This window comes from Solea solea, chromosome 9 (assembly GCF_958295425.1).
Source record: "Solea solea chromosome 9, fSolSol10.1, whole genome shotgun sequence".
Taxonomy (NCBI): Eukaryota; Metazoa; Chordata; class Actinopteri; order Pleuronectiformes; family Soleidae; genus Solea; species Solea solea.
Window position 1 is genome coordinate 8,572,242 of NC_081142.1, and position 14,816 is coordinate 8,587,057.

Below are 14,816 nucleotides of genomic sequence, written 5' to 3' on the forward strand. Positions count from 1 at the left end.
CAAACGCTTTGTTGAAAAATAAAGAATACAGTTAATTGTTTTGGATTTTTAAAATCAACAAGCATGCACAATTAAATACATAGAATAATATTATTTTAATGATAGTTCTGCAGTGTGAATGGGTCATGCTTTTGATAAAACCCAAATGTAGGTTGTAGACATACAAACTCCGACCCACAATTCACACCTTACCTCTAACATTAACCACTGGGTCAGAAATGAGGTTCTGCCTCATTGGGATGTATTTGTGGCAAGGACCTTGTTTTTAGAGGGTGCCATCTTGCACAGCCATGTTTCTACAGCAGCCTGAATAGGGAAAAAAACAGCAAAAGAGAGTTTTAGAGTGGAAGCTTACTATGCAAATGGGGAAAGACATTTTTCTGGTATGTAAAGACAAATCCTCTATTTCAGTAGAAGCAACACAATTAACGCTAACGTTAAAGTACAGTGGTGTAAATAGGCTGAGCAAAGTCAGCTATGGACTTTTCACAGAAGGCAGATTTATTCTCAATAAGATAATTTGCTCTGTCCTCCTCTTCTTCACATATACTTCACACATTTGTATAGCGAAATTAAGGTGGAGCAAGAGATCAGGTGACTCTAATTATTATTACTTTAATTTATTTATTTGTGTATATTTGTTTCAATTTACACACTCCAGTCAAAATTCTTCAGCTACTGGTATATACAGTAGAACAGTACCACCAGGTGCTACACATACCACATTTTGAGAACCATGGCTCTATTTGTTACACAATGGAACTGTAAACATTGCTACAAATGCAACATTTGTACAATAATTGAGTAACTTTCTAAAAATATCTGATTTCTTTCCGTGTATAGTGCAATGTACCGGGGGCAGTTCAGTGAACGAGCCACTGTTTGTTTTTTTGAGCACATTTTGAGCAGCATAACTTCGACGTCAAGGGCAGGTACATAGATGAAGAGCTCTCACTGAGTCCGTTTCTACGTTGTCAGAAAGGTTCTAGCGAATAAGCCCGGAGACGTTCTATACCGCTCGATTATTGTGTTTGAACACCAGCAACTACTACATGGCACATATCCAAATGTTTTCACAATAGCTGAAATATGGGTGTGTTTTTTTTTATTATTATTATCGCCTAAAAACGGTCAACTGTGACAAGCAATGTTTCCTGTTTGTGTCTCGTTTCGTAACCGAGTTAATGACTCTTTTTTTGTGTTTTCAACATAGACGATCTTTGTAGAAGGGCGGGCCCCTGGTCGGACCAATCCGCGGAAGGCGGGGAACCGTTGGGGTTTGAATCGTGGTGGTTGGAGAAAACAGCGGCAGATGACAGCAGCACTAACAGCTTATTACGACCTGAAGTACGGAGAAGCAGTGCGCTACAATCGCCTCTTACCACTCGCAAACATCGGTATTGCCTCTTGGGCCTCAGTGATATCGTCAACCGAAGATGTCAAAAAAACAGATTCACTATTCTGACAAGTACAACGACGAGCTCTTCGAGTACAGGTCTGTTTATTGGCTGCCGTTTTGGCTAACAGGCATTGATCGTTGAAATTAGCTATGCTAACTGCGTCGCTCAACATAACGTAAACACGCAATGCTAACTTCTGCCTGGTGTGTGTAATTTAGCAAAATAAATGGTATTATTGTGTATGTTTTACTTAACGTATTAGCTATTTATTGATATTATGCTAACGGGGGCTTGTTTTAAATGTTATAATCGGTTTGCTTTGGGTTGAAGCCTGAATGTGAACAAAAAAGCAGAAACAAAACATTAATTGCTTTTTTTTTATATACCGTTGTGAACTGGGCCTTGTGTATTCATATACTTACAAATGTCCTGTTGCTACTTTACCGGCCTCTAGTGAAACGAAGTTATTTTTTTGTCAGCCGTGATTGCGTGATTGCTTACAGGTGTGTTACGTGTCTTTACGCAGGCATGTCGTGCTTCCGAAGCAGCTGTCGAAACTGGTGCCTTCGTCCCACCTGATGACAGAAGATGAGTGGAGGGGACTGGGAGTGCAACAAAGCCAGGGCTGGATACACTACATGATCCACAAACCAGGTGAGGGGGCGTGAAGGATAGATGTACATTTTGTTCTCACTTGGTCAAAAACAAGCCACAGAAGTACACGTAACACACACATGAACAGCTGCAATCATTACTTTATTACTTTACAGCACAGCATAATGTCATCATAAGGTTGTTTTATCTTCATCAGGGATGGGTCAATACCAGTTTTTTGGGTCTGATGCAGATCATTTTTAGACTATTTATGAACTATGAAGCTGTAAACACATTTGTACTGAGTCATTTCAAGTACATAATTCTCTCAATTGTGTAACAAATATTGGTTAATATCTGATTCAGGGATTTCGACTAGTAACTGACCGATACAAATGCCCATCTCTTATCTTTGTGTTTTTCCAACTGGTTCTTACACTTTCTTTCGCTGTTAATTGTGTAATGTATGACTTTATGAATCTGTACTTAGTCAGTCAGACCATTTTCAAAGTTAAAGTGTTAGCATTTAGCTTAACAAGACAAATACCACAGCCGAACCATTAGCAGCTGCTCGCATGTGTCAGTAAACTGTTTAAATTTTGAACTAACCAAAGATATCTAAAAAACAAAAGTTGGATATTGGTAATTATCATAATAAATGCCATATAGTTGGATTTTTGCTCCCATGTGACCTTGGAGGAAACCAGTTAATTGTCATTTCAAATATTTAAGGGCAGAAAACAAGGGGGTGAAACATTAGAGAACTATATCACAAAGTGTCGACATATTACACAAACATTTTTATTGATGTGTATTGAGCTTTTCTCATTTTGTTGATAATTAGTGTTATTAAATCGTTGCACTACTTGAGGCACGGCTGTGTGTTTGTCAATTTATCCACTGTATGTTGTAGATGATACTGATATGATTATTCTTTGTTTTTCACTCTAGAGCCACACATACTGCTTTTCAGAAGGCCTCTCCCAAAGGAATAAATGGAAACCTGTTATCATCTTTGCCCGCTTTGTTTCGTCTTTGGACCATACTTCATTCCCTCATACATCTCTACATTTGTTGTAATGTAATTGTGTAGAATTCCCTTAGTTGTATTGTGCTTTTCTTGTTCTTTCAAAGTCCCTCAATTTTTTAGAGGTAATGAGAGGCAAATATCTTGATTGCACTGTGAATGTTACCCTTAAAATTAATATGGTGAAGAGTTGCCTGTCAATTGTACACTTAAATGTTTTTGAATGTGTTTTGATTTCCACCATTCTTTCATGATTATTTACTGAGTCATACAGGCATAGCATTTTATGTTTTTCTTAAGGTCATTTTTCCTTGAAGGGGTTTCTGTGTTTGAACATGTTTATGTTCTTTATTCTTATGTTATGTACATATATATATTATTTCTAGGTATTATAAATATTATTGTCATGATTGATTCTACAAGTGCTTTGTTGCCGGATGAACAAAATAAAATGCTTTCTTTTATATTTTCCTGTCATTGCATTGTTATGTTTCTATCATTTACTTCAAGTGATAGTTTAGTCAGAAACATTGACAACTAGTGGGGTGACAAATTCGGAGTGTCTGATGCCCAGAGAGAAAGCCGGGGCCCGGGCTTTGTGAACCGTTACTTTCTCTGGATTGTAAGTTCCAGGACCAGGTTTTTTGGTGGCATCTTTGGGTAAGCTGTGTCGTCCCAGCATGGAAAATGCTGGCTGTCGGCGCAAATACACTCCTGGGTCTGTAGTGTTGTACCTGCAAGGCCCAGGCGTCTTTGCTAAATCCACAGATGGTCCACCTGTGCTGTAACTACCTGATATTGTGTAGCTTGCACTGGCCGGCTTGTGTGGGACTTGAGGGCCCATGAGTGGAGGAAGAGAATACTTGTTAGGAGCAGGTACTGAGTCCATGCTGCGGTATTGAGTGCGGGAACCCATTGTGTAGGATGGGGGTCTGCGCTGAAGGTTGCATGGTGGGGCTTTCTCAGGACTGTATGCACCAGGTCCAGGTGTTTGGAATAACTCCTCTAGTGAAGGGAATACAGTTGAATAATACAAAGCAACAAACTGGCACCATATGGCAGAGCACACTTGGGGTTGAGTTTAAGTTGCAGCAGCTGACAGAACTGTCAAAAACAAGCGTTGTGTTTTTGCTGTATATCGGCGTAAAGGGTTTGGTTTAAATAAAAAGCTGTGTTAATTAGGCTGCACTTTCAAATTATATAAAATGGATCTCAAGAAAAATATGCACCAACATGAAATATTTACTTCTAATGGAAAAGTAGCAACTTACTCTTTTCTTTTATTCTGCTCAACATGGAGTATGCAGGAGTGCCATCCTTTCCAAAGCGAGTGATTTTTGCATCAACATAATACTGAGGCCCTGGACTGCAGTTCACACCATACACTGTAAGGAAGGTAGACATTTATTATAAGTTTGATATACTGTCTCTTGTCTCTGTTTGAGTTGACTATGCTGTGCCTCAAATAAGGCTGGCAAGGTTCCCATTATATAATGTAAAAAAATAACTAATGAAGCATTGTCTCCCCCTAGTGGTTCTAAATTGACAAGACCAATTTGCACTGACAAAGCCTCTGCATTCTATATTCATGCAATACTTCATGGTTGTTTTATAAATGGTAATCACTGAACTTTTGAGTAAGACAACAACAAACTATTTATTTCAAAACATAATAAGAGAAAGTGGCTCACGGTTGTCACTCATTCTGCTGTGGAAAGAGTAGGCAGGGCTTGTTAGTTTGGTGAAGTCATGGCCATTAAATCCAATGGTTGGAGGAAGCCCATAGCGACCAGGACCTGGCCCTAGAAAAGGAGAAATGTCACAAATGTGCAGAGCACATTTCACATACATGATGTGCCATTATTTTTACTAGCAGTACGATAATTACACAGATTTGCAGTTGGGAAGAATTTCATTAAGAAATGCTTCTTTAAATTATGCAGCTGCAGCTTCATGTGCCTGAATAGAATACGGTTATGTGGAATACTTGTTATAGTATAGTAATAGTGTAGTACAGTAATATTTGTCTTCACTTAAAAAAACAACAACATTTACCTCAATTTAAATAATTGTAATTTGATTTATTAAAGCATGTGTAGCATCTCAGAGCCCTGCAGCAATAAACTAAAAGACTGAATCTGATTTGGTCTCCTATTCACACCAAAGTCAGACATATACGGCTACCAGAGCAGGGTGGTGCTGCAGGTGGCAGCAGCAACACAACATCATCACACAGGGAGAAAAATGACATCAGCATTGAAATGTTGAGCACACAGAGCTGAACAGGTGGGAGCATTTTTCTACTGAACAGAGCGAGTCCTGGCAAGTCTGCACACTGACAAATCCTCCACTCTGTTGGGGTCAGTGTTCCTCTTTAAAATGACGACGTACCAAATTAACCACCAACACCACATGAGTTCACACAATCAGTGAATATATATATCTTTCCCACAATTACATCCTTCATTCTTCCTCAATAGAGTTACCTTTTTCTCTTCCTGCAATTGCTGGATATTTTTTCTCCATTGACTTTGCAGATGCCCTTAAATGGTGAAAAATGCACACACCTTAATCAAAAGAAGACAAATACTTTAAGATATATCATGTTTGTAACTTACCGCGTGTAATTCCCTTTCAGCCCAACCTAAGGCTGGAAATTCAAACATTTAACAGATTAATCCATGTCAACCTTTGTGCTCGGCCTTCAAATATACACAGTATATGTATAAAAAAAAGTTGTGTTTATCTGGGATCCAGCATTCCCTATGCCTAGACTAATTCTGAAACTCAGACCCCAGAATGATCCAGAATCAATTTCTAATTTCCTCTGGAACAATCAGGAAACCCGAGACCTATAATACATATCAAAGTGCCAACAGAAGAGCCGACTCAACACTGGATAGGGTTCTATCATTCTGCCCGTTTGTGCTTTTCTCCCGTTGCTCCATCAGCAGCGGCTCAGACAGGTGAATGGCCCTTCCTCCACAGTGGCAGATGTATAGGTTCACTCGGCGGCTTAGGAACAATGTCATCACTCCGATTCACTCTCATGTAATGCTAGCTCCCCCTGCAAACCATGAAACCACAATCCCCCTCTCCCCCCTTTCTCTTTTCACTCTTTCTGCTCATCACAGTGTGGAGACCCAATATCACTCTTCAGCCAGGCATGCAGTTGCCGGGGAGACTGCTGTGGATACTCTGCTGCAGCCAGGTCCCCTGCACTGCTGGGTTATTGTCATGACACGGGTACAAAGTTAGACTCATACTGAGGATAAAGCTTTTCACAATCTATTTATCAACAAACAATGCAGGAAAATCATATACTGTATATTTTACTGCATGAACAGGACTGCCTTGCGTCCATGTTCCCACCTAACCTGATCTCTCCAGGTGAAGCGATGCATTGTGTATTGTGCGTATGCATATTTTCTTCCACCAGACACACGACTGCAGAGATAAAGCCCTAACACAGATGTGGGGTCAGATGCAGTGCAGCACACCTGGAGCAGTTACAGCAGGCCCCAAATGTTCTGGTCATAAATTGACAACATACAGCTGGACAACACTGCTGGAAATTAAACTCACCACCCTCTGGTTTCTCATCTTTGACGTAGGGTCAAACCGATTACCCCGATGCAGTTATAGTTTAGCCCTCTTTGATCTCTGCTAATCCCAGAGATAATTTGTAGTTGGGATTTGAAGGACTTGTTTAAAGGCCTGAGCTGCCAGAGGCCACAGTAACTGAGAGGGCTGACGACAAAACAAACATTAAACTTTAACAGGCTCTAACTCTCTCAAAGCGGCTGCTGCTGCTGCTGCTTTGGTAACCCAAAATCTGGTGTGAGCACAAACACAAACACAAAAGAAAATATGCACATCCAAGCTTTGGCATGTGTACAGTGTGCAGGAACTGAAACACACATGTGCATTCTGCTTTCTGTCTCCAACTCTGCAGCTTGCCAGAGGTCAGGGAGTCAGTTATCAAAGCAAAAGGCCTTCTGAAGCAGCAGAGCTGTGTCACTGCTGGCAGGAAATCATCTCCAGACTTAACTGGCCTTTCAAATGAAATGGAGCAACACAAGATTGATAAAGCGCTGCAGTGGAGCCGCTTTAGCCCAGATGCTATGCTCCAAAAAGTGAGTTAAGATATTTATTAAGCCTGAGAAAAAGACCTAAAACTCCAGTGCATAACAAACAAATGCTTTTTTTTTTTTCTTTTCACATTCAAAACATTTTCAGATCAGTTCACACAATGCTGATTAAGCCTATGTGACATTCCTGTGACGCTGCACACAGGATAGGATTTGTTTTATGTCGAAACGGTTAAAGGCAACAGCAACATTGAACACTGAAGTAAAGCAAAACAGGTTAAAGTATGACTGAAAACACAAAGAAGCTCCCACAGAAAGTGAATTCTTCTGCACAAAACAACAGGGTCGTTCAGCAGTTTAATGGGATAAATGCTTCTCGTCGCCGCCGCCCGCCCGCCCCTGCACGGCTGCTGTATACGCACACATGTATGATGTCACATTGTTTTTGTTTACCAAGATCTAAGAGAGGCCGAATCACAAACAAAAACAAGTTACGCACAGCAGCTTTAAATGTAGGAAGTTTTGTCCACAAAACTACAACCCTGCCTTGTTTACAAACTTTATTCTTGTTTGTTTTAGAAAGCACAATATTTGACATGAATTTGGGCTTTGTTGAATCAAATTTGGTACATTTACACAAATTTATAACTTCATTCTTGATTTTTGTTTTGTAAGTTGATCAAAAAAAATGTAACGACAAAAAAAGAAAAAAAAAAAACAATAGCTTATGAACTGTACAATCAAATCTCAAGGTAGGTAAGGTGAAAAGGTGACTACTTGAGAGCAAGTGATGTCCATGTCTTGATACAATAGTTTCATGACATGTCAGCTGGTGCACCACTGGTGAAAAGACACATCTCTTGTCTTGAAACTGTAAATTCCATTAGTTTGAGTCTTTGTTGCAGCTCTGTCCCCCTCTCACTCCGCATGTTTCCGGTCAATTTCTGATGTGCTGTGTAATAAAAGGCAAAAACGCCCCAAAAATCTCAAGAATGAAAAACATTTTCAGCTTATGTTTCTGTAAAGCATATGGTTTGCATATGTCTTCTTCCAGCAGGATACCAGCACCAGAATATCATCAAACATTTCAATAATTGGGTTAAAGCTTGCTATGAAAAAAAGAAAAGCCTTTGATAGCACGAAAGGTATCCTGTTGTTTAAACAAATAAAAATAACGAGGGCAAAACGTTGAGTGTATGGCAGACAATGACAATGAAATATAAAATAATAATAATATGACTTCTAGCTACAAATAAATACCACAGATAGAAAATATAACAAAATATTTTGCTTTAAGTCAGGTGTAATTACAAATATAAATACTTGATTATTTCTTCTAGTGATTATAAAGGCAGTACAGTGAATAACAAGAGGATGCTATGGTGCCTATTGGTGACCAGGAGTCTGTAGAAGAAAAATAAAAGTCTGGAGGACACACTCACACTCACACCCAAGCACAGACACACACACACACACACAGTATATAAATGCATCTGCTCTACCATTCAAAACAATCTCACACCTAACAACACACACATTCTCGCACACAGCCACACTCTGTCACTCCCCAGACCCCACCATCTCTCCTCCTTTCAGGCTGAGCAACTCCAGAGTCCCTCTTCTCTTTCCATTCACTAGCATATTCACAAATAATGTACAATTTGGAGGTGGGTAATGCTTCACCCTGTGAAGGTTTCTGTGGACGACAAAAGGGGAACAAAACAAGCATTTAGTAAAAGAGGATATCAGACACGGTGAAAACCTTAGGAAACCAAGGATCAAATATCTAGGACAAATTCATTTTTAAATGCTTTTAAGTGAGTCTACTGCAAACCTAAGTGCTCTGAAAAGAGAGACTGAACCTCAGTTAGTTTCATAAGATCAAGAAACTAAATGATACAGTGGAACGAGGCTAGAAATCCAGTAGCACAGAAAAGCAATCACAAACAATGATGACGGGGGCTCATACCATCGTTCAGGGGTGTTTTTTGTGTCCAGTGCGGGAAGCTGGGTATCTGCCGGCAAGAGCACTTTCTGCTGTACATCCCCTCCACCTTCATGAAGGTCAAAGCGGTCCCCTCCGTCTGCATCAGCAGGGAAAGGATCAGAATCTGGGTCGTATTCATAGGAGTAGTAGGACACTTCTGCCATGGAGCCCTGGTCCTCTTCACCTGGAGAGATCAGTCATGACATTGAAGGCATGCAGTGATGTACGAAAGACTTTTCCAGAAAAGTTGCTTTCTTAAAATGTAATAAAAACTGAAAGTAACACGTTTTGTTTCAGTAGGACAAAGACAGGCCTCATTCTGCACAAGTTACACCAGCATGGCTTCATAGACAGAGTATGGACTGTGTTTGCTTGACCGGCCTGTCTGCAGTCCACATCTGTTCCATAGTGAAAATGTTTGGTGCATCATGAAGAGGAGAATCACACAACAACAACAACAACAACAACCACGACCTGTCTTGTTTACAGCAACAATGGATGAACAATCCACCTGCAAAGCTGCAACCATAAGTATCTACAGTTACCCAGATTATTAAAAAAAGTGAAATTAAAGCAAAAGACGATGTGACCCAGAGGAAAACCTTATTCTAAGTGAGTTGCAGGCATCAATTTCTACATCTAAATCAGATTTAAGGTTTTATTGAATTTTGTAGCTGCTAAAAGATTTAAATGTTAGGTGTCATGTGGACATGCATCTTAAATGTAAGGTCTTCAGCAGCAATACCCTGCCAGTGACAGTAGGGGTCCTTCCATACTTAAAATGCAGTACAAGTTACTTCAAAGTCACCTTATTTGCATGGAAATTAGTTTTTCAATAAACTATCATTTAAGATATGCATTTATTGTGAGTCCTCTACAATCACACGCTGATGATTTAACGGTTGTTAAACTCATAATAGACCATTAGCACGGCGTCCTGCCACATTATCAAACAAGATCATTTAAACATTTGATTCATGAAGTGGGAAATCTGAATTTAACATGACCAGACACAGAACAAGAGCAGCTGAAAATGAAGCCTGGGAGTCTGTGTGTGTGTGTGTGTCATACTGTATCCTCCGGTTCACCAATAAGACAAGTCTGCACATGGAAGCTAATACCAGTGCTTCCTCCCTGTTGCAGTGGAAATCGTCAGTTCCTTGGCACAACCCACTTTCACCTATTACACTCGCAGTGCACTCAGTGAGCGTGTTGTCAACATTCTAAGGGTTTACAATGATACGTGTTTTTTACAGCTCTCATATTGTAGGAGAGAGTATGTGTGAGTCTGTGGGCATATTTGTATGTTTATACACATGTGTGTGCACATTATATATGTATGTGTGTTTGTATGCATGTGTATTTGAGTATATCACAGTACTCCTGTGGTACGTGTGTTTGAAGCCTTAGTTGTTCAGTTGTTCAATGTCTCTCTCTCTCTCTCTCTCTCTCTCTCTCTCTGTGTGTGAGCTGGAGGCTGGGAAACAAGTCAGTGCAGGCTGTGCCACATCTCTCTCTCTCTCTCTCCCTCCCTCTCTCTCAATCCTCTAAAAGCCCATTAAAGTTGTGTTGACCACACAAGGTCAAAATGTCCTCACAAAGATAGTTTTGCTTGACAATTGGTCCACACAGCCCACGAGAGCCATGTACACACACAGTTTTGCTGTTATGTACTCAAATGCATATGCACGCGCACACACACACACACAAATACAGTTTGATATAATGTGCACACACACACACACACGTGTATAAACAGACACATATGCCCACAGACCGACACACTCTCTCCTACAATATGAAAACCCTCTGTGATTTTCAGCCTCAACAAAGCGTTATACCTAACAATATATATACATATATATATATATATATATATATATACACACACAAACACATAATATTAATGCCTAACACTAACCTTAACCTATGCACTTTACCAGTTCCTCAGTGTCTTTGTCAAAGGTCTCCATGAGGGTTACTGGCGCTGACAAGGTCAGTGTTTATGCCAGAAAAGGTCATTGAGAGGTAGCAAAAACAAGTACATACTCATACACACACACACACACACTTAGTCTATACAAATACACATATACAAATGTGCAGCAAACACACTTGTGCAACCGGTGATTGACTGCAGGGCCTCCTAATGTTTTTATTGCCAAATGTAACACAGCTACATCCTCCCTCCACATGCAGCCAAACATCCTCTCAGGAATTCTCTGGCAGCCTCTCTGGAAGTGACGACGGTTCTAAGCTCATGGCACAGCAACAATCAGGTCTGCAGTGTGAAGCCTATCCACCTATTAATCACAGAGCCCGTAGACGTGATGTGGGGGGTTTCTCACCTACCATGTGATCTACAGTCCTGTCTTAGGCCACCATCAGATGTGTTATTTTAGAAATGTTATCCTAACCATACAGTGCTATTATTACTCTACCACTTGATGGGAACACATGTATGATTTTGGAACATGTATGTAGATTTAAAATAACATTTCCAGGAAAGAACTGGTAGGACTGCATCCGATGTCAATGTACAATATAATGAAGATATTCTATCTATCTACAGACATCACTTTATCTATTTTTTCCACAATTTCTTCTTCTCACCCTTTTAGATTAAAACCCCACATAAAAAAGGACACATTCACTATAAAATGCTATCATATTTAGCACATGCCAACATTTCGATGTAAAATCAGAGGACACAGAAACTCTCATTGAACGCAGATACAAAATGCTTTAGACTCCTGACAAAAGGTCAACAGTGATGGTGATGATGATAAAGTAAAAGCCACTCGGTTTAGTCTCTGTTGTTTGGCACCTTTGGGCTCAGCAGGTCAAAGAGTGCATTGAGGAGATGGGAGGTCATGCAAAGCTATTTATAGTGTGGTGGAAGATGAAGTTACCTGTGTGTACAGGCACTGAGGGCTGCTCAGTTTCCTGGTTTGCTGTTGGCTGTCTGTCCTCTACCATTGTCTCCACTGGAAAGACAGACACACAAGTTTAATGACAAACAAGCGTTATCCACCCCACTTAGTTTGCATTAAAATCCTCAGTGGCCATGTGTGGAAACAAATTGTCTTTTTTTTCTTTTTCCAAATGGGGGAAATGGTGGCAGGATTGCCCCCCCCCCCCCCCCCCCAACTGTACACAAACAAACAAGGCAAACATATGATTCTTTTGATGATCTACACAGCATGGCACAAACTGAGGTCTTTAACTACCAAAGTTTTGTCTATGTCTTGTCCCAATCTGCTCCACAACATGAAGGCTCCTTTGTTGTTGGGCTGTGCGTCGGAAAGGAATGTGACAAGGATTTCAAAGGGCTGGACAAAAGCACTCTGTCATTTGGACAGAGCCCTGTAATACAGCAGGGAGCAGGAGAGGGTGGAGGGGATGGTGGGTTAGGGAGGGCTGGGAGGGGAGGGAGGTGCGACGGGCAGAAAAGTCCTCCAGTAATGATCGCAACACCTGAACAGCTGTTTCCACGGCTCAGATCGTGGCACACACGGATGAGCATAGACATGGACACACATTTTTTAGATGCATGCGCAAGGGACGCAGAGAGGGACACAGTGGCACAGATAGTAAAGCAAGGCCAAACAACTGTGGCGAGGAAAATACACAATGTCACAAGAGCGGTGTAAGAATGTACACACACTTGTTTCTTTCCAAAAAAAAAAAGACAAAAAAGAAAATAATCAACAATGAAATATATTGTGATAAGTGTGAGTACAGTGCCTTGCAAAAATAATTACGCTGGAACATTAGTGGATTGAAAACACAAACCATTAGCACTGAGATTGTGCTAATGGCTAAGGAGACATCAAACATCAAAGAGATTCATCTCTTTCATCCAAGTCGAGCTGTGTTGGCATGATAATCAGACTCACTCATTCGATGCTCATGTTCTGCTCTTCCATAAACAATCAGTTGTGTGAGATGTGCTCGGGTCAGTTAAATGTATGTTTACGCACACATTTTCCCCTTGTACAGGGGTTACTGTGGAGTTTTTCCTCACTCGATGTGAGGACAATGTAAAGCCCTTCAAGGCAAATTGTGTTTGCGATGCTATATAAATTAAATTGACCTGACTTGACAGCGATGTTCCATTAAATTCAGAAAAAGCTATTCATTTTCCAGTCTTAGTCACATTATGTAAACATTTGTATTTACAGATAGTTTTAATGCAGGAAGAAAACACCACCTCCTGCTTGACCACCAAGCATGGTCCCATATTTGATAATATGTGAGATGTGGTTTTTCATTCTTCAGTCGCTAACCACACTTTGGCCCTGTGATGGACTGGCTACCTATCCAGGGTGTGACCCCGCCTTTCACACTATGTCAGCTGAGATTGTCCCCCCAAGATGAGTGAGTGAGAGTGAGAATTCTAACCAGGCTACAATGGTGTAAGCAGCTGTATGAGTGAATTATTGAGCCTGACCGAAGAAAGACAGAAGTTCAGATGACGTGAGGTAACGTGTGGTGCGTGAGCTCTTACCGTGTGGACACTGGGACATCGGGACCTGCTTAATGCGAGTCCCATTTCGACAGGCAAACACCTCCATTTGACACTGGTTCTGGTAGAGCTGCCCATCTGATCCGCACACTGGCTCCCCATCGTAACCGCAGTCTCTGTAGCAAGTGCAACGCTCAAACTGCTCCTCTTCCAGGCAGCCGAACACATTGTTGCACTGGTTTGCTTGCACAAAACCTGCACAGATATATAGAAGTGATTAAAGGAAATTGCGGTGGCTTTGCATCATCAATGGATCAAAAGATGAAGTGCCACCTGTCCACTGGCTGGTTGAACTCTCCACCTCATTGCAGGTAGGCCCATCACAAAGCTCCCGTGCTAGCGGACTGCTCTCGCTCACGTTGTAGAAGCGGGTCGCCTCGAAGGCTGCATGACAAGCAGTAACCCACAACAGCCCATTCACACATCCACACATACACGCAAAACATTGGTGATGCTCAGCACGACTAGGTCATGAACTTACAGATAAAATGGAACAGATATACCCCATCATAAATCATGACGAGGCAGACGTTCTTTCTTGCTTTATAACTTTTTGAAGAGCTGTACTTTAAATATTCATCAAGGGCACACCTGGTTCGTAGTAGTCGTAGATCTTGACCGGAACAGGCGCCGTCTTGCCTACAATGTATTCCCTGATTGCTTGAAAGGCCACACACGTCACACACTGGCTGGGAATCTAAGAAGTAATAACAGCGACAGATGAAAAATGCTTCCAAAAGAAATCCAGAAACACACAGATATAAGGAAATATTCAAATATGGACATTCATAACAGCAATGATTTAACACCCACCTCATCAAAGTAGAACAACACTTTTCTCCCACTCAGCTCGTATCTCTTCAGACCCACTCTCTTATCCATCAGCAGCTATTAAAGGAAGACACAAGTAAGCAAAGTTCAGGTTGTAGAAAAACACACACACACAAACACAGAACTGGACTGAACCAAATCCAGTCATACTTTGTCTTTGAGGTGCTGTTGAATAGAATACTGTATCATAAGTGCAGGTGTGATTCAGTTACCTCGTGAATCATTATATTTGTAAGTACTTTGGAATACTCCCCTAAAACAACATCTTCATTTAAATGCAGATGTTTGCATTTCATAGCCTTCTATCATTGATATTAATGAGATGGACATAAACATGTAAACATTAGTACAATTACAT

The 14,816-nt window shown here is 40.8% G+C and overlaps 3 protein-coding genes across 4 annotated transcripts in view; 1 reads left to right on the forward strand and 2 right to left on the reverse strand.

The window, feature by feature from the left end:
* The first annotated feature begins 1,269 nt into the window (after positions 1-1,269).
* On the forward strand, positions 1,270-3,487 carry cks2 (CDC28 protein kinase regulatory subunit 2). The gene is made up of 3 exons (XM_058638034.1): positions 1,270-1,495; positions 1,927-2,054; positions 2,946-3,487. Exons 1-3 carry the CDS (start codon positions 1,437-1,439, stop codon positions 2,987-2,989), a joined length of 231 nt encoding a protein of 76 aa, XP_058494017.1. The 5' UTR covers positions 1,270-1,436; the 3' UTR covers positions 2,990-3,487.
* A 51-nt stretch (positions 3,488-3,538) lies between these two features.
* cimap1d (CIMAP1 family member D) lies at positions 3,539-6,266 on the reverse strand. Of its 2 annotated transcripts, XM_058638032.1 has the most exons (5): positions 5,640-6,266; positions 5,508-5,563; positions 4,713-4,823; positions 4,293-4,406; positions 3,539-4,026 (listed from the first exon to the last, which is right to left on the reverse strand). In XM_058638032.1, exons 2-5 carry the CDS (start codon positions 5,545-5,547, stop codon positions 3,539-3,541), a joined length of 753 nt encoding a protein of 250 aa, XP_058494015.1. In that variant the 5' UTR covers positions 5,548-5,563; positions 5,640-6,266. The 2 variants fall into 2 exon arrangements, with proteins under 2 accessions (XP_058494015.1, XP_058494016.1); XM_058638033.1 differs by having other exon boundaries at positions 5,508-6,266.
* Positions 6,267-7,657: 1,391 nt separating this feature from the next.
* The window catches only part of cpamd8 (C3 and PZP like alpha-2-macroglobulin domain containing 8), a 38,981-nt gene continuing 31,822 nt past the window's right edge, over positions 7,658-14,816 (reverse strand). Inside the window, exons 38-44 of the mRNA XM_058638030.1 lie at positions 14,441-14,515; positions 14,219-14,324; positions 13,901-14,011; positions 13,610-13,822; positions 12,012-12,086; positions 9,082-9,283; positions 7,658-8,808 (exon numbers count right to left, since the gene is read on the reverse strand). Coding sequence (XP_058494013.1) covers position 8,808; positions 9,082-9,283; positions 12,012-12,086; positions 13,610-13,822; positions 13,901-14,011; positions 14,219-14,324; positions 14,441-14,515 — 783 coding nt within the window. The 3' untranslated portion in view covers positions 7,658-8,807. The remainder of the gene's footprint in view (positions 8,809-9,081; positions 9,284-12,011; positions 12,087-13,609; positions 13,823-13,900; positions 14,012-14,218; positions 14,325-14,440; positions 14,516-14,816) is intronic.

What these genes read in the sequence shown, in the direction of transcription:
- cks2 (XM_058638034.1), top strand. Translation starts at nt 1,437, where the DNA reads ATGTCAAAAAAACAGATTCACTATTCTGACAAGTACAACGACGAGCTC. An exon ending in GACGAGCTCTTCGAGTACAG is followed by an intron (nt 1,496 to 1,926) that starts GTCTGTTTATTG and finishes GTCTTTACGCAG; the next exon opens with GCATGTCGTGCTTCCGAAGC. An exon ending in CTACATGATCCACAAACCAG is followed by an intron (nt 2,055 to 2,945) that starts GTGAGGGGGCGT and finishes TTTTCACTCTAG; the next exon opens with AGCCACACATACTGCTTTTC.
- cimap1d (XM_058638032.1), bottom strand. Translation starts at nt 5,547, where the DNA reads ATGGAGAAAAAATATCCAGCAATTGCAGGAAGAGAAAAAG. An exon ending in CAGCAGAATGAGTGACAACC is followed by an intron (nt 4,407 to 4,712) that starts GTGAGCCACTTT and finishes CCTTCCTTACAG; the next exon opens with TGTATGGTGTGAACTGCAGT. An exon ending in GAGCAGAATAAAAGAAAAGA is followed by an intron (nt 4,027 to 4,292) that starts GTAAGTTGCTAC and finishes TCCCTTCACTAG; the next exon opens with AGGAGTTATTCCAAACACCT.